Here is a 26,729-nt window from a genome sequence, read left to right as displayed (position 1 = left end):
AAGGCCATATAGATTGGGTCTTTATACATGCCTATGGATCCAATAATCCTCAAAACATCTAGGACCTACCAAGACCTATTTGTTTGCATCTTCAGAGGGGTGCTCCTGCACCAATTTGTTTGACTAAAGCTGCACCCAACAACTGCTCAAGAAATCACAATTTTCACTAAGTCATGATACCTACATGACTTGCAGTTTGCACTGTGAACGAAAAGAGTTGGAAGCTGAAGAGACATTGATGGCAGTTACAAAAAGAACCAGCTAGCATCCTCCAGCAATGCCACATCCATGCAAGCATGAAAAGAAACCATATGTCATTAACACCTCAGCTCAATGCATAATGACACTTGTTGATAGACTTCATAAATGTTGGGCCATAACAGTTGCAAGGAAATACAATACTACTGCAGGACAAAAAGCCAACATACATTGCAATAACTCAAGGGAACCATAAGCATAATTTTTCAACTCTAATGAAGTGAATAGAGAGAATGAATTTTGGCAGCATACAAAATCATGAAGAGATCTCAGCTAACCAGCTCCCGATTATGCATGAAAGGAAACAAGAAACCTAGATAAAATCAACACAGTTATGATATCTCACACAGCTACCAAAACATTAAAATATTGTACCTTCAAGTTTATAATATAAACCTGAAAATCAACCATCGTTGTGGGTATTTCTGCAACATTATATTTGAAAGTGTGTTATTTTTTGCTGCAAATAAGTGTACTGTGAGATCATTTTCAGCATCTTCATCTTTTTCTTTAAACAAGTCAAAACAGAAAACAATAAACAAAAACTGGGGTGTATACAGCAGTGCTACATTCTTGTGGTTGTTTCCTGTGATAATCTACAAGCAGCTTGTAGAGGCAACAAACAGGTTACGGCAATTTGCATGAAGAAGAAACTGAGAACGATCATCCCAGTCATCAGGGTACTTTTATATCCGGATTGAGTAACAGAAAAGTTTACGAGTTATGTTTGTACTGCCCTATTGCTAGGTTGCATTTCTGAAACAAAATGTGATGTGATCTTTTATATAGATTCCAGAGTTGTAAATAACTGTCCTTGACCTTGCTGCATCTTTTAGGACTAATCGTTTTTCACTGGTCTCCCTATCCTTGTCTCTATTTCTCGTCCTCCACATTATATTCTACATCTTTATTTCACACCTCACTTGCCATTGTTTTAGCTTGGTTTTGGTAGTATACTTATCTTTTCTCCTGGTAGACTGGTTGAAAAAAGAGCTGCTTTAAATAAGTAATAAATACACCACTGAGCATACTCAAAAATGTTGATGTTATTAAATTTGGTTCAAAGGCTTATATAGAAGCTTTTTGAAAAATATTAAGTAAATTTTACTTTTATACTGACTCTAAATCATAAAACTGTTTAATTTCTTTGACATTGTAATAAATAAGAAATGGCAAAAAAGAAATCTGAAAGTTGTTCAAGGCTTCGAGCTACAAGATGATTTTTTTTCAATTTAGCGATAGATTTTGGCCTGCTGAAATAAATAGATAAACAAAAAAAACTTAACAACAAATACAAGCTCATACAAACCAAATCAGACATGTTGAAACAACTTAGAAAACCTCTTTTCAATACTTATCAACTTTGTTAGAAAATAACCCAGTGTTAATACCTTACTGAAAATTGGCAAGAAAATTGATGGTCCAAAAATTAATTTAATACAATTTGACTGTTGATTTGTTAATCACTCACTTCGAGGAGTTGCAAGAAAAAAAATCAGATCATGATATAAAGAGCCTCATAAACACAAAGATGAATTCTTCAAGAAGATATTCACGACAAATCAGAAGAAACATTAAAAATGAAGACAGAAAAAACATATACACCTGTAAAATTGGATGGTAGCTGTAAAAAATTGGATAGATGTGTCTACTATGACGTAGCTCCTCCCAATTTAAACATTTCATTTCTTTGTCATAACAAATGGATCCAATCCCACTCATATTTGCGCCAACAGGAAAGAAGAGTTGCAATGTGCCATCTCTGCACTGCCATGGAGAATTAAATATTAAATACCAAAACAAGCACATAATGTTAGAAGAGTAGGACAATAGTCTAAGCATTCCTAACACAGAAGTGATGTACACATTACCAAAAGAAATAACTTTACAGTTTGCACATTATGGAAAGCAAAATGATAGCTAAAAGACACATCACAATTTCTTATTGGAATGCCCATGAAATTTACCTTCAAACCCTGAAGAAGATTCCCACAGACAAAATTTGAATTGACAGAGACCAATTGCTGATCATTCATGTCTTCAGCGACACATTCATCAAGAGCTTCATAGGGGAAAAAGGATTCCACATTTTGACCCTGAATTCGATCCGCCTCCTAGGACATACGGAAAAAGGAATCAATTGCATTGTTCACATATTGAACATAAAGAGCTACAATTAAGAATCAACTAACAAAAGTAAAACTCCCAGTATTGCATAGAAAAATAGAAAACCGTCCAAGCTCAAAGATGATAATGGAAACTACAGCTCTCATCAAGCCCTGTGCATAATTCCATCCCATAGATAATGGTGGGAAAAACAGAAGCATGACTTTGATTGTGCTCTATTAAGCAATGACAGGAAAAATTGCTTCTCAGGGAAGGAAATTAAAACTCCTTTCTAATGGGTTTGTTCAATCATTTTTAATCCTATATCTTTAACATCTTCTAATTTGGGAGGGAAACAGCTCAGATTTTTTTGCAAATATCTGAAGATGATATACAGATGTCATTTAGAAGATATACTACAATGGGGAACTGACCCTTTCAGCCATTGTGTCATTGGTGAAAATAATTTACAAAAAAATTAAAATAGAAGTGAGTACTGAGAATAGAAAAAGAAAATACTTACATCATGATTCAAAGACGCCTTTACTTTAAGATCTGGTCTATAACCTGTAGTCAATAATTGCAAAGGTTCTCCTGCATTTTCAAATAGAAGAGGACCCACTGCAAAAGACAATCAAGAAAAGGAAACATTAAAGTAACTAAACAAATCCATCGATGAAGCGATTATACACTAAATAACATATGCCATATGTAACTAATTCTCTGAAGCATAGTTTAAAAATTTGGTATTGGCAATATCTAAGCCAGCCCAAAAAAATTTAAAATCTCGGAATCGGCGAAACTCAGCAAAAAATTCGGCAATAAATCAGCACTTTTATCAAACATTTGAAAAAAGACAATTTCCTAAAATATTCTTAAAAATGCATACATACACACCAAATTTGTAGAATATATAATGATTTGAGATATCCACCATATATTAAACAAAGTTTTTAGTGAAACAGTAATTCATAGCAACTAAAACTTAGTAGATTAACATAGTGCTAGAAGCATATGCCACAAAACAAGTACAACATCTGAATATAAATAAGTTCAATACATATAGAAGTCAAACTCCATGAAACTACAACTTCAAAATACACATTAAGTTCGAGTATCAATGAAAACTAAAAGTAGCAATCATAAATTGCATCTACGAGTAAAACTCAAAGAGACCATTGCTACTGGGTAGGTGGTGTTGAAGTAGTTGGTGTGGCAACATCCTCAACAGGTGCCCTAATAGGTGCCTCACGCTGGACAGAAGCCTCTGATGGATGATTAAGCATATGTTCCTCTTCACGTGCTGCCAAATCTACATCCCAGTCATTTGCCTCTGTCTCAAAATCAGCCAGTTGCTCATCTGTCAATAAAGGTTCAGCCACATATGCTTTTGCATCCTCACCATCAAGAGGAGCAATCCAATCTACTAAATATGGATCAATGCCATCCAAATCTAGTGTTTCATATGTAGCTTGCCCTTTCACCTTCTCATGCAAGAGAAGATTGTACCTCACATAAACCAAGTCATTCAGGCACTTTTGAGTCAACCTATTATGTTTCTTTGTGTGTATGTTCTAAAAAGTACTCCAATTTCTCTTGCAATTAGAAGCACTGCAAGGCTGCAATAAAATTTAGATGGCAAGCTATTGAAGGTTAGGCATTGTGGCACTGTAATCTTCCTGCCACAAATCTGCAAGGATTGCAAAAACCATTTCTGATGTAGTAAAACTTCCTATAAACTTCATGAGCGAAATAAATGGTATGATAAAACAAAACACATGTTCTTTTTTACCTGGCTACAAGGTGTATCTCCTATGTTTGCAATCAAGAAAAGAAAACAAAGGCCCCTCTTCCATCTTGTAGCTCTGCATCACATCAAGTATGAGGTCTCAGAGGTCCATATCAACAACCAATCTTCAAATACATGTGTCCAAGCCAATTTGAACCACTGGATCTGCTCTAAAAGTGTTGGAGAAATAAAACTTGGAGTTCAAGTAGTAGGCAACTGCATGAATATGTTGGTTGAGTTGTTGGTTCCACCTCTGATCTATGATGTTCCATATGGGTCTATATTTGGTCTCATTTGACCTATACAAGTGTTGAATGGCCTCTTTGGCCCTATACATGGCCTCATATAGAAACCCCATGAGGTTTTTATCCCCATCCACAATTTGTAAAACCTTCACCAACGGTTCTGACACCTGGACATAACAAATATACAAAAAATAGCCAATGAATATATTTCAAAATTAAATACTAAATCATCTACGAAGACTTGAAAGCATACTTAGAGGATCTCCTCCGTTGGTTTTTCAAAGCTCGCATCAAACACAATTCTCACAATCTTCTCTGCTTCAAGCTTCCCGGCATAAGGACTCTCTAACCATTTCTTATCTAGAAACATGTGCTTTAGGTCTAACAATGTCTCATATATGCTTTGCAAGTTTAGAAAATTAGTAGCAAAGCGTGTCACCCCTGCTTGTACAAGATCCTTACCACTATTGTGCTCTCTCATAAGACTCAAGACCCATGTATGATTGTAAATGTACTTCACAATATTCCTTTCATCTTCAACCACCTTTTCCACCCAGATCAGTTTCCCTAGATCCTCAAGTAGCAAAGTCAAGACAATGGGCAGCACAAGGGATCCAAAATAATGTGGGATGTCTCTCCATCAAAAGCTTATCGGTTGCCACATACGCAGCTGCATTATCAGTCACAATTTGGATGACATTAGCCAGTCCCACTTCTATTACCACCTCATCCAATATGTTGCACAAATATTCTGCATTTTTTACTTGACCAGAAGCATCAACTGGTTTTAGAAATACCGTCCCCTTGAAGCAACTATTAAGTTGATGAGTATCCTATTCTTGATATTTGTCCACCCATCAAATATAATAGTGCAGTCTTTCGATTCCCAAACTTTTCTTTGCTCTTCCACAAGTTGATGAATGTTTCTTACCTCACCATCCAACAACGGCTGACTCACCTCATAAGGAGTTGGGGGCTTGAACCCCTTACAAGACAAGGAAATCAAAGTTACCACTTGATCTCAATACGGACTACATAAAGCATTTAGGGGAATATCATTGCAGATCCAAAATCTTGTAATTGCCACCTTTATCTTCTCATGCATCTCTTTGTTCCATGCAATGCCAAGCAAGCCAGGTTTAGCACCAAGAGTGTTACGTGGAACCCAAAAATCTGACAAAGACCCAACCCCACTTCCCGATCCTCATGGCTGAGGCCAAATAGAAGAAGAAGCCTCTCCACCTATTTGTGATCCTGCAAAACTCAAAGTCCCCATTGGGGCTGCCATGGCTTCAAATGTCCTCTTTTTTGCTGCCTTATTTTGTGCATAATTTTGAAGGCTTGTCAAAGCCTCTCTTGTAGCCTCTTCCAGACATGTCTCACACGATATAATATCATTGCATGAAACCTTTACAAGATGGTATTTCAATCGGTTTATTTCTGAAGTCATATGCTTATGACAAAAGATACAATTAAGATGTCCTTTGACTTCTCCAGGGATCACATATTTCCATAATGGGTCCTCTCTGTCACTGGCCATCTTGTGAAGAAATAGGTAGACTTTGAGAGCCAAACAAAACAATAAACCAATTATAATTAGAAAGCATCTAATATTTTATAGATTTCTTCAAATATGATTATTAATCTATTAAACTATTATAAATCTATTTAGTAATATTAAATCTACTAATATATCTTATAAATCTACAAAAATTAAATTAATTATTAATTATTAATAATAAATCTATTAAAAAAAATATTGTTATTATAATCTATCAGTTTCTAAAAATGAAAATAAAATAGTATTACTTTATATTTAAAATACAGTAAATTTTGTTGTCCTGCATTTTGTCACCACAAAATGTAGGTAACAATACGAAAAAATTTCAACTTAGTTTCGCATTTCTCTGAGTTAGTTCATTAATTAATTGGATAAAATTGATCAAGCAATCAAGCCCAATTTGTTTAATGAAATCTTTTACTAAAGGTTTTCGTCAGGTCTTTTTAGTTTGTCTGTTTGTTGAGCCTATGCTTGATTTTTAAAGCTTTTATTGTCCTTTTCTTCATTTTTTAGTGTGTGTTAGATTTTGGCCTTTTGGCTTCGCTCAAATCATTGCTTTCGGCTTTGCGTTCGATTTGAACTATCTTAAGTCTTAATTGGAGTTGGCAATCAAAATATATGATCATTTTAGTGCCAAAAAGGTGGACTCTCTAGGTGCAACTACACGATTTAAAATATCATGTTATATTTTAAAGTTGACATTTACTTTTTGAAAAATATGACATAAATTCACTTTATGTTATGTTTTTTAGTTACTTTATCACTTAATGTTATATTTTTTAGTTGAGTTGCTTTTTAATTTTTTACTTAAGTGATTATTAACTATATAGTTTGATTTAATTTTTGCATTTTAATTCAAAACATCTTAGTAAATATTACTTTTTGAATGATATTTGTACATTATATATTTTTATATATAGTATAAATATTATTTATGACCCATTAAGGTAATATTTCTTCAAAAATTAAATTAACATGTGTTTACTTCATTACTTAATAAGTTGTGCATAGCATGTCTATTAACCCATTTACATAGAGATCACAATTTTGAGCTAAAAGGCATTTTTAAACACATACAACATGTCATTACATGTGTTTTAAAATGTGCAAAGAATCCCCAAGAGTGAGACTTGCATATTCAAATTTAAAATATGCAATGCCACCTAGAGAGTGTGACTGACCATTTTATAACATGTTAAAATGTGTAATGCACTCCCTAGAGTGTGATTTGCATTTGGACTCCAATAACATGTTTTTAAAATGTGTAACGCACTCCCAAGAGTGCAATTTGCATGAGAAGACTACATTACATGTTTTTAAAACATGCAATCTCTGCTCAAGAGTACGATTTTCTTTTAATACATGCATATGTCCTCATAGAACCCGATTTTGAAGATTGAAGGGAAAACTTCATGCATTTGCTCCTCAAGAACACGTTTTTGGTTGAAATCTCCAAATCCACCCATTCCAAATCAAGGAAATCTTCTACCTAGGGTCATTTTTTCATTTAAATGCATTCCCATGCATTTGGCATCCAAATCCATGAAGAAATCGTTGCATTTTATGAAGATTTGAAGCCACGTTTTTACCTAAAAACATCCATTTGAAGTTTTAAAAAATATCACGTTTTGGACCCAAGAAGAATCGTTTGGGCCTTTTGATCCATGTTGTTGCATGTTAAGATCACGTTTTTGCCCTCAAATGACAAAAATGTCTCATCTCCATCTATTCAAAGAACATGTTTTTTTCTTCAAAAATGTCCAAGAACACATTTTGGGGCAAAAACAATTTGTTATTTGATGGTTTTTTAGGACATTTTTGGCATCCATATTCTTCATTGCTCATTTCAAATTCATCATTGCAAGATTGAAGAAGTCAAAGTTTGTTTTGAGAATCTTTCAAAGTTGGAGCTTCTTTCTCCATTTTTGACTCATTAATCTTCAAGTAAACATTTTCTATCTTGTTCATTAATTTGTGCTTATCTTGCTTTTCTATTGCATATTTTAGCTTGATGTTGTACGCTTGTCTATAGAGATGCGATGAATGGTGTATTTTTCCTTTAAATATGATGAAAATTCTCATTTTCATACTTTTGGATTTTTCTCAAATTCCAAATTTGAATTTGCACTTTAAAGTAACTTGCCTCTTGGCATGTTTGCATCTAAGACCAAAGGTATGTGTTTCTTTTGTGTTTGTTTTCGTTGTTTGTTTGCTTTCTTTCTTGTTTTTCTTCTTTTGGAAGAAGTTGCAAGTTCTTTCCCAAGAACATGAGCATATTTCACTTCGCTCCAATTTCCACCATCTCGTGCAAGTGCATCATTTCATTCCATATTCACCATTACATGCCAAGGCACATTACATCCATTCCTTTTATATGCAATAACACTTCGAGAGAAATTATATGTAATTCCACTTTCCATGTCATGAAAAACTGCATCTCATTCTCCACATATAATCTCACCCTCCATCCGCATTTACACGCAATCTCATCCTTCGTTCCAAATTGCATGTTACATTTATGTGTAATTCACTTTTCATGCAACGACATCTTGAGAACCCGTTTTTAATTTTAATTAAAGGTCACTCTTTTAAAGTCAAAAAACATAATTTACACGCATTGCTATGTGTCCAACATTCTCTCCTCAAACCATTATATAAGGACTCATCCTTTACACATGTTTCCATCCTCCCAAGCTATATTTCAACCTTGCATATGTGTGCTATCTGTTTTCAAGATCATCACACTAGATCTTTGAAGTATTCTATTCATACTCCAGTCCATATTGCAGCACAAGAAATGCCCTCATTTGCAAAGTCTAAAGGAATATAAAGTAACAATTCAACAAAGAGTTAGCTCATGCGACCACATCTTAGGTTTCATCACCTCTTGATAATGTTTGTGACACAGAGATTGAACATGTTGACATGGTTGATTTCTTGCAAAGGGTTGAATCTCCTTCAACACATGAAATGAGGTGCATCAAGAAAAGTAATATTCATTTGGTATCTACTTTTCCTATGGCTGCCTTGGAATTGGAATTCGTTTTGGGTTGTGCACGGAATTTCAGTCCAAAAACCAAGACAATAAAGAATCAAGATGGAAAGGTCATCATTAGCCTTGATCTAGAGGTTATTGAACAAATCTTTAGAGTTCCTCAAAATCCGAAGTGTGTGGATTTGTCTAAAGATATGTCTTTAGAGTTGTGGAATGAAAAGAGGGTGGATTATGAAAAGTATGTAAGTACATATTGGTTAAAGGTTAGAAGAAGCAATTTTTTAAGATGGCCTAAAACCATTCATCGGTCAAATTTCAATCCAGAATGCAAGGACTTGATAGCTCTTCTCAATAGAAGATGTGACCTCAAAGATTCCAATGACTTTGAGCCTTGGATGTATAAATTCATTTTCCAAATCTTTGATAATGAAGAACCTATCTTCTACAAAGAACTTATTAGCATTGTTATTTGTGAGCAATTTCTTAATGTAGGAACCTCAACACCATTTTATATGAATTCCTATTTAGTCTACATAGCTGCATCCATGGGATCTTTCTCAAGACTTTCCACCAAAGGGGACCGTTTACAAGTTCCTATATGGGACTATTATGATCAAATCACCTTATCACAAAACAAATATCATTTCACAAGAGTCCAAGATGCCTTTGGTAATCAAGTGAGTGTCAGATGAAGCTTGGAATCGAGTTAATTAGTTTGGTGCTATCTTTCTACAATTTCCAACTTTCACTTATTTGAGGGTTGGTTATTTCAAAGGAGAACCATATACTCTGCAAGATATGCTACAGATAAGATCATATTGATGGAATTGAACAGATAGCTTATAGGAGTACAGTCTTATCAGAATTCTCAGCATAGGCCAGGTTTTGGTATCACGACAGCCAAACCCTCGATAATTGGTCAATATATGATCAATTCAATTTATAAGGCAAAGAATATGGAAGCAAAATTTCAACTTATCACATTAAAAAGGTTCAAGGCTAGGTTTTGATTTTGATTATAGTGGGATGCATTCAATGATTAAGAGGGCGTTCACTTATTTTCATCGCATGGAGGATGTGTGGATTGACCTACGCACAGAACTAAATATTATGAGAATGGATTACTATAGGCTCACTCTACAGCAAATCATCTTGGCAATATGGTTAGATAGATGTATTAATGGTTGTCATTTATGGCAACCTATATTCGGCATTTTATTTATGCACTTAGAGATAGAAAATTGTCCAAGTGTTAGACAATTTGCAGCAGCACACAGAGAAGATATAATATGTACGGTCAACTCGTTGAGAGTTAAATCATGCGCAATTAAGGAAAAATCTATGGTAGTGTCATGATGACATATGCCAATTCGCAGATGTGTACAGGTTATGATTAAAATACCAGTGCGGGTATACAAAAGTGCAAAACTGGGCATAGTAGAGAATTGGATTGTAAGGCATTAGGAATTATTTTGGTTACGAAATAATTATTAAGTTATGATGAGCCGACTATGTGAATATTATGTCAAGCGTGTGAACACATGAAGGCCAATTGAGCAGAGTTTTGTAAATATACAAGGTATAAGTAAAGATCTTAGCTTGCGAAGATAAGTGTGCTATTTGATGATAGACGAGCAAGTGTTACATGATGCGAACTATTGTACAAAGAACTTGAAAGATTTGTGAGCCTTATGTAATGTGAAATATGATGTATGATCAAAGCAAGTGCAAGTTACAGCAGTAGGCAAGTATTGTATGTATACCTATCTTGTAAAGAACTAAATTGCATAATTGCATGTTAGGGCAGTGGGCCCTTCTTGCATACATTGTATTTGCTCTACCAACTCCTAACAGGGTTGAGGCTTCTAACAAGGTCTAGTCCTCTAACAAGGACTTGAGACACTATATGTACTTCAGAGACTCCTAACAAGGTCAATATCCTTAATAGGATCCTATTGTTTAGTGAATCATCTAGTAGGTATCATCCCCACTAGGGTTTTCCCTTGGCCAGGGTTTCTCTAGTTAACAAATAATGGTGCTATGAGTTCTCTATGTGCATGGTTATATTTATTGTTCAACATTGTTGGTTTACTTTCATATGCAAGTTATAAAGTAATTAACATTATTCAGTTGTGGGCAAAAGTTTGTAGAATATAGATTCACCCCCGCAACTCCAGTATTATCTATTTCTAACAATTGGTATCAAAGCACAATTACTTTGAAGAGGCTTAACAACTTAAGTAAGATCCCAATGAATATGAAGCAGTTGAAGAAAATCCTAGAAGAAGCTCTTGAGCAGATTGACCTTCTTACTGAAGAAAGACATAACTTGAAAGATAGATATGAAGATGCAAAAGTCTACATTGGTAAACTGAAAGACAAGATTGATGATTTGAAATCTGGCAAGGAATCATTTGCGCAGACTAGTGACAATGATGAAGTAGATCTTCAGAAAGAAAATGAGATCTTGAAACATGAACTAAAAATCGTTGAACTTAAGTTGAGTCTTAAGAAAAATGGTGGTAAGAATGAACTAGAACTAAAAACTGAGAATGCAAATTTTAGATCCCAGTTAAGTCAAGTTACATCTGAACTAGATACTATCAAGATTGAACATGCTAAGTTAGAAAAGAGCAACATTATTGTGAAAGGAGAATTGACACAAGCTAAGCAACAGTTAGAGAAACTTTATTCCAATAGTGAGAAGATAGATCAACAAACATTTCACGAAAGACCTTATGACAAGATGGGACTTGAATATCTGATTGGACATTGTATTTGATCTACCAACTCCTAACAAGGTTGAAGCAACTCCTAAAAGGGTTTAGTCCTCTAACAAGGACTCGAGACACTATATGTACTTCATAGACTCCTAACAGAGTCAATATCCTTAACAAAATCCTATTGTTTAGTGAATCATCCAGTGGGTATCATCACCACCGGGGTTTTCCCCTGGCCAGGGTTTCCCTAGTAACAAATAATGGTGTTATGAGTTCTCTATGTGCATGGTTATATTTTTTGTTCAGCATTGCTGGTTTACTTTCACAAGCAAGTTATAAAGTAATTAACAATATTTAGTTGTGGACAAAAGTTTGTAGAATACTGATTCACCCCCCCCACTCAGTATTATCTATTTCTAAAAAATCATTGATCTTAACATGCTTGAGATTCCATCTAATCTTCAGATAGAGGAGGATGGTGATATTTTTGATTTTATAAGCATTGTCCTTTTCCTATTCAGTGGCGGCAGAAAGAAGGTATATCCATTTTGATAGGTTTCAATCTATCCTTGTGAATACCAACAAATGGTTGAAGATCAAAGGTCACAAGAGAGTGAATCCCAAACTTGGATTAGATTGTGGAAGTTTTGGACCGTCAGGAAGGAAATCTCAGCTGGAAATCTCAAACAAAGATGGTGCATCTTCTTCCATTGCAACGTAATTCTCAAGTTCAATTTAAAAGGTGGAAAGGGGTCTAAGTCATCTCAAGAACCCTCACAAGCACCTACGCAAGCTCAAGAATCTGACGAGGAGGAAGCTGAAGAAGAAACTAATCAAGAGAAAGGAAAGGTTATGATCATATCTCCACAACCAATAAATCAGAAAGGTCCATCTATTCAAAAAACACCTTTTCTTGATGTCGTGGATTATGACGTGGATTCATTCTAAACTATTTTCACATCTACCATCGCTACTTCAGAGGTGAATACATTGGCACTTCCTATCTCCTTAGCGGTAACTCTTATTCTCACAGCTGAACAATGTGAGAACCTCGGACATATGTTTGAGGATTTTCTGACATTCACAGAAGCTCAAGTTCCCCAACTTAATACTTCAATAACCAATTTTGAAGCATTCATGATAGAGTCTTCTCAACAAACACCTCTTGGTACAACAATACAAACTGAAGCCTGTCCAATTACTACAACAATAAAATCAGGGTCAATGCTGATTCAGATTCTGAAGATTTTGGTTCTCATACAATGAACAAGTTTGCTTTGTACAAATCCCTAGCAAAGCACTTGCAGGATTCTCTCGCCGCAAATTCCAAGGTTGTGAAATCAGCATATATCGATACAGTGAGAATAGAAGTTATATCGAAGACAATGGTGATTTCAAATCTTCCTACAATGTGTAATGCCATCATCAGATTCAAGGCACTAAAGCACAATCTTTAAGATTGTTATTTGCTTACTTTTTCATGTTTGTAGATTGAAAAGGATGTATTACATGAAAATGTGTAGTTACATGTAATACAATTTACATGTGTAATGACATGTACTCCAATAATTTCTCTTGTTAGCTAGACTAGGACAAAGTTGATTGAGTTGCTCCCACTTTTTCCTCCTCTTTCTCAACTCCTTTGTCTATATAAAGGAGTGCTCCTTCATTGTAAAATCATCTTTTATTGTATGCAAGAGAGCTTTGGAGAAATTGTGCAAGCATAACTTTGATTGTGTAGTGTTATTTTGAAAGAAAAGTGAATACAAAAAACAATTGAAGCTGAACTTTGATTAAGTGCAATTGTTACTTGTGCAAGTTGGAAGTTTTGACTGTGATTTGCATTTGTTATCTCTGATTCATATATTTTTGCATTCTTGATAATTGAGTATAAAGAATTAGGAAGCAATCAGAGCCGAAGCTTTGACTGGGAGTGGTTGTGGAGATATATAGACTAGGAGCTTTGACTGTAGCTTGTATCTCTCTCTTTATTCACAAAATAGTTAGAATTATTTACTTATGAAAGTCTTTGTGCCCCAATACTAAAGATTATTCTTGTAGCGTAGATTAAGACCGGACTTAGAGCCCAACTAGTACGCTTTCAGCTAGCCTTTGAGTTAGTGTTAGTTTATCGGTATCACTGTTTACTAATCTAGATAGAAGTGTAGTTCAAGATTTCATTTTGCCCATTACTCGCTCCGCAGGTAAGTGGATTCTTTCCTAAAAGCTAAGAGGAAAGAATATTGGTAACACCCTTTCAGATCTCTCAACTTCTTGCTTACCTTGAGTTGATCCAAAGAACAGTGAGAAGGGGGAGCTTTCCCTTTAAGGTAGGAGAAACTATGTCTCACACGCTTTGGCTGGTGTACCTATTTTGCAACTGGTTTTTACCCAAAACTGTCAATTGCAAAATCTCTACCCAACAAATTTAAATTTAAATTACTTCAAATTTAGTGTTTACTGTAGTTTAAATTCACAGTAAATACTTCAAATTTATTATATTTAAAACTTAAAGTCTTAAACAACATTACATTTAATGTAATTTAAATACTTCTTTTTTTTTAGTATTACAGTATTTTAGATGTTAATTTTTCCCATAATAGAAGAAATTAAATTTTGAACAAATGTAAAAATCTAATAATCACATTAAATCATATTCAATTTTGCATAAACTTTTACAAACAAAAAAAAAAACTTACTAGCAAGTTGGAACTAGAAGTCGTGCGTGTAGATAGTCGACTATTGAATCAAAATCCAAACGCAAAAACAAGGACCCAAAACTGGAAGTCTCACCGTCACAAGATGAAGAGGCAAGGTCATCGTCATACAAAGAATGCAGAAGCAAAGTTCATCACATGACGCAAAAGTTTGTCATCATCCAAGAATGCAGTGGTCGTCGATGGAAGAGGGCAAAAACAAAATGCAGCCATTCCAGTTGTAATGAGGGAGAAAAGTTGACACAAAAAGCATATAATAAAATGTTTCAAACTTTAACCTAATTAATTTTCATGTTGACCACGCAATCAATGAAATTTGTTGTCGGTGTTTTGTTTTTTGCATGATTTCAACCCCCAAAAATCGCGGCAAGTTTTTTGCAGTTATCGGCACCAATATATGGTGTGTTTATTTCGTTTGCAAGGTGAGCTTGCAATATATCGCGATTTTTGTGATATTTCGCAATTTTTTTAAACTGTGCTCTAAAGGGCTTACTAGAACAGATGCATGAATTTGTCCCCCAGTTCATACAGTCTCCCATTCATAAGTAAATGAAAAGCATGAGGGTGGACATTTCTAAAATTATGTCAAGAACAGTGCCAACTTATGTGTATTCTTAATTCAGCTTAAGTGTGCTTCTGAATCTGCTTTTGTGAATCCCAAGACAAATTATGAACATTTCCAAGGACAATTATTGTATGCTACAAGTCAATGCTGAAAATGTTCTTTTGAATTGCTTTTAAAATTTTCTTACTTGTGAATAATCATTTCAAAGCAAACGACTATAAACAGCAATCTCAGTTGATAAGTAGGAGATAATTTCCACGGTAAGTCAAATTATGATATTGCTATCAGGATTTAACTGTGTAATTTTGAATCAAACTCATTGACCCATGTTTCATGAGTAGTGATTCAACATGAATCCATCTCTCATGAGAATAAATGGAACACTTAGCTTTGGGTTTAACCATGGAGGAAACTTCGTAGTTAACCATGTTCAGGCTAGAGTAGTACTGGGATGCGTGACCTCCCGGAAAGTCCTGTGCTTCATCCTTGTGAGCATCACCTAGATCCAATGAGTGCTAAGTGTTCCATTTATTCTCATGAGAGATGGATTCATGTTGAATCACTACTCATGAAACATGGGTCAATGAGTTTGACTCAAAATCACACAGTTAAATCCTGATAGCAATATCATAAAGCAATCTCAGTTGTTTAAAATATATACAACGTATTATAATAGAAATAATGTGCTTTTCTATTCATTGTACAAAAGGCCTAATATGTATTAAATCCAAGCAAGACCAAATTCATAAGAAAAATATGAGATAAATGGTTCACCAAACAAAATACTCAAACGTAATCATTGCAATATAATTGTATAAAAGAAAGAATCATTACACAAGTAGAATTGGCATTTTTCATTATTTGACTATATAGCATATAGAGCAATTATGCCAGTTTTGTCTAAAACTAAGCAAGGAAATGGAGTCCAAATATCATCCAATAATAAAATCCATATTCCAAATTTCAAAATTACATTACTCGACATTCCACAAAGGCAAGAATGACAAAGAATGAAGTGGTTTATTAGACCAATGGTTTATAGCACCATTGTTCATTATATTTGTTGCTAGGTACATACTTAATATGACTACAATGAACATAGGAAAATATTCATTAGTTTGGAAGCGCTAAAAGCAAAATGAGTGTTAGTTTTCCTCATCCCTAATAAACTACAAGATGCTAGTTCTTCCACCTCAAGTTCAGGTTTGACGGTCTGTGGTTTCAAGGGCCCGGTGTTGGCTTACCCCATGTTCTAATAAAACCTAAGTTGTTGCTTCCATCTCAAGTTCAGGTTTGAGGGTTTAATTTGTGTATTCAAGGGCTTAAGCAAAATAAAAATTGGGGTTTTGGGTTCATTTGTGCAAAAACATATAAAAATAAAAAAGTATATGGATATATGCAGCAATAATCAAGTTCAAAGTACACAACACTAATAGTCAAAAAACATAGCAAAATACACCACCATAATAATGTTGTAGTTGAAGAATCAAATATAATAATGTCAAGTGTCAACAATCAGCCATCACTAATCAGATAGCATATGGGTCATCAAAAATATCACCATCCTCCATATGATGTAGTAAATGAGAACAACAAATAGTGCCGCATTGGTAGCGATACTAGCATTCTCAGTCTCATGATCACTTGGCTCATACTAACCATCAACTCCAAGTGCAGCAAGGTGGGAAACTAAATCATCCATGCTTCGCATCAATATCCCACTAACTTGTCTCCCCTTGTTTGTAAGAATTTCTTTGTGCATGAACAGCCACAAGTCTGAATGCATATAGACCAAGCCCTCCATCTTTTTGGATTTTAGTCTATTGTGCTTTGGTGAGTGGATGGAGTATGTGCTACAATTCCTCTCAGATGAAGATGAACTAGCAACCCATCAAGATATTGAAACTGTAGAATTAAAGATTTATAAACAAAATTGATATTTACATTTACCAATAAAATTCAAAGCCTATTCTAATTATAAAAAATTTAGATGAAGCAGCCAAGCAGGAAAGGAAGCAGGGGGATAAATTCAAACGACATTGCAGATGGGGATGTACAAGATGAAAAAGATGATGATGATAGATTTGTTTGATCATGTGAGAATAAAGAGTTTTTCCATGGTGGGTTGTGAAGGATTTTCTTTTGTTCAGGGTGTGGCTCCCTGTGGATACAATTCCTTCTGTGTTGGTCACATTTCATTGGTGCGACTCTACTATTCTATTTTTTTCTATGGCATGAAATGACTATGTTGAACTATGTCTAAGATAGTTATTCGCATTTTCGTTTCGTTGGACAACTAACTCTTCTAACAACCATGATTTGATGAATACTATGGTTTTTGGCTGCATGTGTTTGGTGGCATTGGGGCTCTTGGCCCCAAGATCTTCCTTTGATTTTCTTTTTGTCATGATGGTGACTTTGGTGTTTGTTTAAGGCGCTTAGATCAAGTCATTTGCAATGTTAGGGCCCCCTTCCCTATTTTTGTTATTTGCAAGCTTTCACTGCTTTCACAGCTTGGGGACAATGATTCCTTTTGACTGAATCTGATTTATGCCTTGTTTTATAGGCCTTGGCATTCAAAAACTATTATGCTCCTAGTATAAGTTTGATTTGTGCCAACTTTGGCGTCTTGGATTTGAGTGTTTGAAGGCAAGATGCTTTTCATTTGCTCATTTGGCCAGCTTCCCCTATCTAGACAAAAATCTTTTAACATCATTGATATATGGAAGAGTTTTTTCTGGGTGTGTTCAAACAGGGCCTTCTGCTTCAACACCATGGTTTTGATTATATACACCCTCATCGTTGTTTGTGGGATGTATTTTGTCTAGGAGTCTTTGTGTGGGTGTAGAGGTTGCAGTTTTTTGCTTTATTCAAGATAATGGCAGATTTATTTCTTCTTTTGCTGTGGTTGTGCATGGACGTAGGGTTGTCGTTCCATCTCCCTCAAACCCCTCAAGGACCCTTTTTGGTGGTTCATTCATAATAGAGGTGTTCTATGTTGAAAGTAGCTTTAGTAAAAGTGAAGTTCATATTACATTAAATATATGTATTGGAGAAACTCTCATACACACACACACACACACACACACACACACACACACACACATATTCGTACATATATCTAGTCCTTAGTTTATATTTCTGATATAAATCTAGTCAAATTCAGATTTAAATCTAATGAATCATCTTCAATCGGAAACTATGGTGAGTCATGTAAGATTAGAAGACAGACTTGAAGGGACCTCCAACTTTGCACCATGGAAAATACGAGTAATGATCATTCTTCGAGAAATGGAATTAGAAGGATACATAGAAGAAAACAAATCTGTACCTGAAAATGATCCGGACAAAACAACATAGAAAAGGCATAATAATAAAGCCATGAAAATCATCATAGACTCTATCAAAGATCATATACTTCCTTTGATATCAACTTATCAAGTCTCCAAACTGCCTATGAGATGTTCTCCACCATCAAAAAGACATTTGAAATTAGAAAAACAAGTACATTGCTGACATTGAAGCAACTACTATACATCAAAATGAACAATGGAGAGTCTATCACATCTTATTTTTTTAGAATCTTAGAGTTAAAAGATCAACTTGCGACTATCGGAAATCAAGTGGATGACAAAGAACTTTGTATCATAGCAATAAAAGGATTACCCTTTCCTTGGGAAACTTTTATTCATGGACTAAGCTCTCAACCTAAACAACCAAAATCTGAGCAACTCAAAGAACAAATGTACTCAAGAAAATTCAAGATTAATTTCAAGAGATATTTGCCCAAATCAAGGGGCAAGTAATTCAAGCCTTCAAGCCAATATCAACAATAAGGGAAAGAAAGGTAAATTCAAACGAAAAAGAAAAGAATTTGACAAAACGTCCGTGAAAAAAGATTGGTCAAAAGTACAATGCTTCAAATGTGACAAATTTGGCCACACTCATAAAGTTTGTCTAGAGTGAAAGAAAATTCAAGCAGCTCTAGCAGAAGTCAAAGTTGAAAAGGACGAAAAAATTGCATTTTATTTAGCCCTCTCAAGTGAACTCGGCTCCAACAAAATTATATGGATGATAGATAGTAGAGCATCTCGCCATATCACAGGTTTTAAAGACAAATTTGAAAGTTTTGAAGGATACTCCTCTAAAAAAGTAACTATTGGGGATAATCCTACATATCCGATAAAAGGAATTGGATCATGTTCTATACAACTAAAAAACGAGTATCACTCTTCAACTAAAGAATGTTTTGTATGTACCTGGCATAAAAAGAAACTTGGTCTCTATCTCTGGCCTTGGAGACAAAGGGTATGGAATCACATTCCAAGAGGATAAAGTACTATCGTGGCCCAAGAAATCCAACATTAAGAATGCAATAACCATTGGCTTCAAAAACAGAAGTTTGTACAAACTCTGTAACTTTCAAAACCTAGCTCTAAATCATGAAATCTCAAAAACTAATGAAATCTAGCATAGAAGACTTGGACATCTTCAAACTCAAAGAACCTCCCCATATCAGAGATCCAATCCAATTAGCATTGGTGTCCAATTTTCCATCATAAGAAACAACTTCTACAGCAGGCTTTGAATGTGCCCTAGACAATACTCTTAACAATCTTTCCTCATCTTGATCTTTTTCAGGTTTTAGATTAGGGTTTGATGCTATTGCTTCATCATCACTAACATCATCAAGATGTGCTCCTCTCGCCTGGGTTGTCTCCACAGCTTCTAATCTGGTTGGAATTTGTCTCAATGTATCCAATATGGAATTGTCAACATTTCCTCTGCCTCAAACTATCTTTACCATCAGGTTTCCGCAAGATCGTAACCTTCTGCAAGTTATAGGTCAAATTCTCAGATCTGCCACCCTACAACCAAATTCAAATCAAGGTTCTACACGATCCAATCTCCACAAGGATAAACCTCCAGCTCTAATACCACCTAGTGCAAGGAGGGATATGAACAGCTAGGGCCAAAGGCACACCCAACTATCCAACCACCTTGCTAAGTAATAAAACGGAAGCAAACAATGTAGAGAACAACACCAAGAAGAGAGAGAACAAAACACTTCTATTGATTCATCAAATTATCAGCATACATGCCCAACTGTAAGACCTTCTAGGTTACGGCCAGATACAAAATACAACTTCAAGATCCACAATCCAACTTGAAATTCGCACTTCCAAACACATTTTCTCTGAACTCTCTAAGCCCTCTAAGTTCTACCTCTAACCTAATAGAAAGGTCAACCTCAAAATGGTCAACTCTCATCCCTAGACAAGATCCTATCAATAAATTCACAATCCAAATTAAATACGAAATTCAACTCCAACTAAGAACCAAAACATAGACAACTCAGTCAACGAAGGACCCAAGCATCAACAAATATCATGTTCACTCGGCACATGAAGGAACACTCGGCCAACAATGGACAACTCGGCCAACACAAGACAACTCGGCCAACACTATATAACTCGACAGCAACTGGAACTCGACAGTAACTAGAACTCGGTAGTAACTACTAGAACTCGGCAGTAACTGGCAGAATGAACAAAAATGAGTAGGATTACAAGGCAACCCAGGATGCTCCTACATCACACAATGTCTTTCACTGCCCGAATTTTAATTTCAAGCTTTATTAGACATTCAAAAAGCCTTAGATAAGTCAGGGAAGGGGAAGGCTGAGAAGAGGGAGCCTCAACAGAAATCTACATGCTGGGTGAAGTAGAGACTCAACCACAGAGTCCTTCCAGGAAATATAAAGTTGGTAAAGTCACGTTGTAAGGAGAGCCCCACATAGCAAGGGTGTACAAAAAAGTCTAGGTCACCACAACACCAAAGAGCAGAGCAAAAAGACCCCTTAGAGAGCAAGCAAAAATGAAGGGAGCAGGAGCAACAAACACCAATCAACCTCCCCAATGCAAAGCACACACACGCTCATTGAGAAAGACCAAGAGGCACACACACACACACACACCCTTTCGAGGAACAGACAAACATTAACACAAGAAAAACAGCAACGCAAAGAAATTTGTGTCCACCTAAAGGAACAATCGCGTAGGAAGAAGAAATCAACGATCAAACACACAAGAAGAAGAAATAAAATTATCTATCCGCTTGAAAGAGCAACCACGTGGGAAAGCAATCATGAGCCAGCAAAACACGAGCGCACCAGACAAGATGACATGTTAGGAAACATAGAACATGGGAGGTAAAACAAATCAGTCACGTTGTATTAACACAAATCATGAAGATCGTCAAGTGAGGTATCATGCAAAAATCGTCATGTGTAGGAAATCGTTAACAATTTTTTTCATCACGTGAAGAGATATTGTATAATGGATGTCAAAATGAGGAGAGATATGGTGTTTATTAGCCGATAGGCTTTTCCATTGAGGTTGCTTGCAACCAGAATTCAACTCACGCCACTAAACCATTGCTGATAAATTATTTCAACTTCCCACTCAAAGGTTTACAGTCATGGTTTTGCCCATAGATGGTTTTGTAGCATATACCACACGACCTATCACTTCACACGTTAATTATGTGCAATCCCCAATAATAAATGGATGGATAGTGTCAGACCAGAGGTGACCATGATTTCAAGCGATATTTAGAGGACAAAGTTACTTTCAAATTGCATGATGAGTAGGGAAATCCAAGTGATTATTAAACAAGATTTTTGCTAGCTATTTGCTTTAAATACTCCAACGAATTTGAAGAAACCACAGTGTGAAGAAATTGCATTCCAATTATAAGCACAACCATACGTCCTTCCTTTTTTAATCAGCTATCCACTTTTCACGCTGACAATACAATTTCCCTTAACTACTGATATGTGTCAAACTTATTAAAAGTATCCTCTGTGATTTTGTTTACCTACACAGGTTTCCAGCAAGTAGCAGTTATATTCCCTTCACTAACCGCCCCTCAAACACAACCACCAAGCTCCTCTTCAGCACCAGACAATTCTCTGTCTATTCGGTGGAATATGACTCTTACTGTGCCCTCTATAGATCTCATGTTAGCAATGGGTAGCATGTCATGGTCTCTAGAGTACCTACTACTTGTGTATTCACTTTTAATAGACATCCCATTACGTATACGCATACACAACCAGAATTCCTATCATGAATATTGTTGTGTCTTTCTCCATTAACCAGAGGCCTGTCATAGAGATGAGTTTCGGATGCATCTAGGCACATTTAATGTTTACCAATAATATGTATTTCTATATATTTAATAGTTTGTGCAAGTTTATACATTCCACCAAACATATAGCTACTGCAATATCAGAGATTTGCTGAAGGCGGTCTGCATATAGAATACATTCAGGTAATGTTAGTATTATGTATTCATAGCCATAGATAAGTGCATGCCTTGACTATGTTATTGGGTAGCACCAATTTAATGATTTTTCCATGTCTTTCACAGATTTCTGTGTTGTATTTGGCGGGGTTGGTTTGAAAATTGCGGATATTGGAGAGGTTGGTTAGCTCTAAACCAATCTTCTTTCCATCTACCTCTGTACATGCATTCCTAAAGTTTTATTTTTTCAGCAAACAAGTAAATTAGAGTTCTTTGATAATTGTTTACCACAAACATGCTGAAAGTAGATAATATTGTTTACCACAAACAGGCTGAAAGTAGATAATATCGCAAATGTTCTGTACAATTTACATTTAAATATATATTCAATAAAATAATTGTTAATTGCATTTCATAATTTTTTTCTGTTTCTGTATTAAATATTAAATAAGACAAGATGCATCAAAATAAATGAAACATTAGAATGAAGGTGAGAACAACAGGTCATTTGTTTTTATCACTTTAAGTGTATTTGTATCACTACAATATCTTTGTAAGTTTTTTTTTTTAATATATATTGAAGAAAGCTAATAAATTACATTACATATAAAATGATTATAAGGACTAACTCAATTCTAGAAGACTATAACAGCCAGCTTGCAGACTGGAAAACCAAAATACAATCTAGGAACAATGCACAACAGCCAGCTCGTAGGCTGGAAAACCAAATCACAAACTCTAAACAGCAGCAGTACATAAAGAACATTAGGGCTGCACTTGAAACTTAATGAGTTGTTGGAGCTTTCTGGAACATTTCATCTCACTAGCATGGAGCTGTAGAAACTGATTTTTAATTTCATCCAACTATCTTTGGTACCTAGCTTGACTCTGTTGCTTAGTTTTCAACTGAGAACAAAGAAAAACCAATTCATACAAGATATCTGATTAAAATAGTAGAGTATCTATTTCCTACTATAAACATTAGAAAATGTTGCTCCACATCTACTTTTCCACATATGTAGCAGGATGCATTGTCTCATAGAGTTTGAGACCACATTCTTACAAAGACCAAGCCCAAAAATTGTTTCCCTTTAGCTTAAAACATGATAAAAGACAAAACAAAAACGATCAAATATAATATTCCATTTAACTTTAGCTCGAGGACAACTCCAAAAGATGTTTTTTCTTTTTATCTTTGCAACTGCCTTATATCTTTATAAGTTATATGAGGTTCATTTTTCCAACCACATAATTTGGTAGACAGTTAACAATATAATGTACAGTCGGTCCCCGTATGTCATTTTAGAAGACTTCAGAAATAAATATTTTTAAAATTATTACCAAAACAAAACATCTACTGCTTGCCAATATTCCAGCGTATATGCAACTCATTTACATTACTCTCCTCCCTTACATATACAACTCATTTACTTTACTCTCCTCCTTTACTTATTATTATCTTGTAATGTAAACTCTCCTATATTAGTGCCCGTTTTGTTTATCTGTTTTACTTGTTTATTGAGAGCCACACTATTTAACTCTTCTTCTTGCTTATTAAATGAGATATTAACTTCAGATAATTATTTTCCCACTTCAGTTTTTGACTAGGTGCAGTGCTTAAAGAGCTCTCATAGGTGGATGCTGGGCCTCTGATTGCATACATTTCCGAACATTTATGCTTCTCTGTTATTTGATCTTTGCTCCTCCCATTCTGAATACTCGGCAATGACATCCACCACACTTCTTCAACTCCAGCCACATAAATGTTGACCATTTTGACCCTTCTTTGTTTAACTTAGGTAATGCAGTCTGTTTTCAGATTGACATTTTTTTACTTTTTGACAATTGCAGCCAAGGCTACTGCATCTAAATGTTAATTAATTAGGAAAAAGTACACATCCCAACATATTATAAAGTAAGCATTCTCTGTAATCATAACTGTAATTTTTTTTAGTATTCTAATTTTTTTATTAATTATATAGAAAGTAGTTTAATTGTGAGAATAATATCATCTACAAACTACAATTTGATTTTCATTTGGAAGAAAATAGGAACATTAATTATTTTAATTTATTGTTCTGTTTAAAAAAATAAAAAATAATTTCTATATTTTAATCATTTTTAATTTGCCTTGTGAATTGATTAAATTAAAAAAACATACTACTTTATAGACATTATAAGTGTTTTTTTTGGTAAAAATATAAATCAAGTTTCTTTTAGATTACTTCTTCAAATAGTTAGTAGGAGAAACTATAATATTATATATTATAAGTTTTATAAGTTTCATATAATAAAAATATAAAGAAATATTATTTTACTTTATTTTATAAAATAGTTAGTATGGAAAACTAGCATAATATAAATTAAGTTTCTTTTAGATCACTTCATAAAATAGTTAGTAGGGAAAACTATAATATTAGACATTATAGTAAAAATATAAAGAAAGAATATTTTAGTTTACTTCCTAATATAGTTAGTATGGAAAACTAAAATAGCTAACATCAAAAAATCATTCTTCCTTTTCTATTTTCCCTTCTATACAAATGGAGATGGAAGTTTATTCTTTCTTTCCTATTTTGCCTCCTATTAAAGTGGAGATGACAAACATTCAACGAATATATAGAAGTGGACATATGTTTATTTTACTGCTTGAAGTATTGAAATGTACAAAAAAATATTTAATTTAAGATTTTAAATATAGAAATTTTCACCCTCCACTTGTTTCATTTAAATTTATGGAGACTTGTGTTGTAATTTTTTTTTAATGGACAATCCAATGTTCTTATACACTTACCTCTTTAATCATAGTTTTCTAGCATAAAATGACTCAACATTGCCAAAAGATAAAAAAGTGGAAATATGATTGTATTCGAATTATGTCAACACATGCAATGTAGATATAAAGCTCCTTGGAAAGAATGTGAATAATCATCATTACATCGTGACGAGTCAAGACACACATCCTTTGAACCAGCTCGAAATGATGAGAGGTTGAACATCCATAACCCAAGATGCTATCTATATGGAGAGGAAATATAGACTGCCAACCTATTACATCTCGAGCTTTGGTTCTCAATACATTGCCAAGTATGCATCCAAAGCTGAAAAAAACTGAAAGTTGTGTTCTGATGTTTTTTAGGATTTGCTTGGATTCAAATCTGGAAGACAATGTCGTCAAAGCATACCAAAAGTTCACAGTCAAAATTGTTGCTTAAAGAGACATTAGTGCACAAGAAACATGTCATATGCTACAAAAATTGCCTCTTGTTAGTTGTGATCGCCAGTTTATGTCACTGAATGTAGGGAAAGATGTTTTACACCACCTTACACAAACAATTCATGGAAGCAAGATAAAATCTAGCTACATACAATCCTACATGGAACGTCCAACTAACCTAGAACACCTTACGCTAATTGAATCAGCAAGATCCTACACATATGCTTCATTTCGCAAACAAAACAAAAGGAGAATAAGAAAAGAAATGACAATAGTACAAGTATTTCTGAAATTTTATACAATCCCAGAAAAAGACTCTGAACATTTTGAAACATTTTGTTGGAGTGAATTGCTCCTCTACAAACCCTTTCATGAGATCTGTGTGGATATAGGCGCCATTATTAGACATTGGAACCAATTGAATACAAAAACCTATAATGTTTGGCATGTTGACTGCACTAATCAGGTAAAAAATGTCCTAGAAGAGGATAGTGAGATAGATGTAAACGACTCATTGCAAATGAATAAGCCAGAATTTTTCTCCCAATTAGGGCTTGCTAATAGTTCTAACTTAAATGATCTTGACATGTTGGGAAAATGAGAATTTGACAACAACCATCCATGGGAAGACTACAATGTTCCTTTGAATTTGCACGAACATGTGATTCAATTTATACATAGAAACAAGATGGTTGGATCACTTCTTCACTTGTCCACCTCAAACTCCACCAGTAGCTACAATTTATCACATCATCAACAAATTTCACTTTCTATCATTACAAACCACTCCTCATCTAATTTCTTTGTGCAACCTTTATACATGGTCATACAAGGAACTATTGGAACCAAAAAATCACACGTTATTAGTTGCATAAGAAATGCACTACAACACTAAATGCTCAACACAATCAACCCACTCCTCATTCTTGCACCAACAGGAATTGCAGCTTTCAATATCCATGCATCAACCATACATGCAGCCCTCAAAATTCCACTTAGAGAAATGAAATCACTACAGGGACAAACATTGACAAAATTCCAAGAAGACATGAAAAATATTGAATATATTTGAATAGATGAAATGATCTTCATAGGTCCCAAACTAATACTGAAAATTGATTCCAGACTATGTGAAGGTATACCCCAAAAACAACACCTTTGCTTTGGTGGCATGTCAATGATTCTTGTAGGCGACCTTGCCCAACTTCCACCTATTATGGATAAAACTATCATGCATCACACACAAAA

The 26,729-nt window shown here is 34.7% G+C and overlaps 1 protein-coding gene across 1 annotated transcript in view; it reads right to left on the bottom strand.

Moving 5' to 3' along the window:
- The window catches only part of LOC149561641 (TATA box-binding protein associated factor RNA polymerase I subunit C), a 184,243-nt gene that overhangs the window by 120,284 nt on the left and 37,230 nt on the right, over nucleotides 1-26,729 (bottom strand). The window contains exons 3-5 of the mRNA XM_089825222.1: nucleotides 2,888-2,985; nucleotides 2,226-2,372; nucleotides 1,864-2,025 (exon numbers count right to left, since the gene is read on the bottom strand). Coding sequence (XP_089681348.1) covers nucleotides 1,864-2,025; nucleotides 2,226-2,372; nucleotides 2,888-2,985 — 407 coding nt within the window. The remainder of the gene's footprint in view (nucleotides 1-1,863; nucleotides 2,026-2,225; nucleotides 2,373-2,887; nucleotides 2,986-26,729) is intronic.

The sequence above is a fragment of the Cupressus sempervirens genome, chromosome 4 (genome assembly GCF_028749045.1).
Source record: "Cupressus sempervirens isolate cs-2001-9-10 chromosome 4, ASM2874904v1, whole genome shotgun sequence".
In the NCBI taxonomy this organism is placed as follows: Eukaryota; Viridiplantae; Streptophyta; class Pinopsida; order Cupressales; family Cupressaceae; genus Cupressus; species Cupressus sempervirens.
The sequence above is the reverse complement of the archived record's forward strand: the minus strand, read 5'-3'. Positions and strand labels throughout refer to the sequence as shown.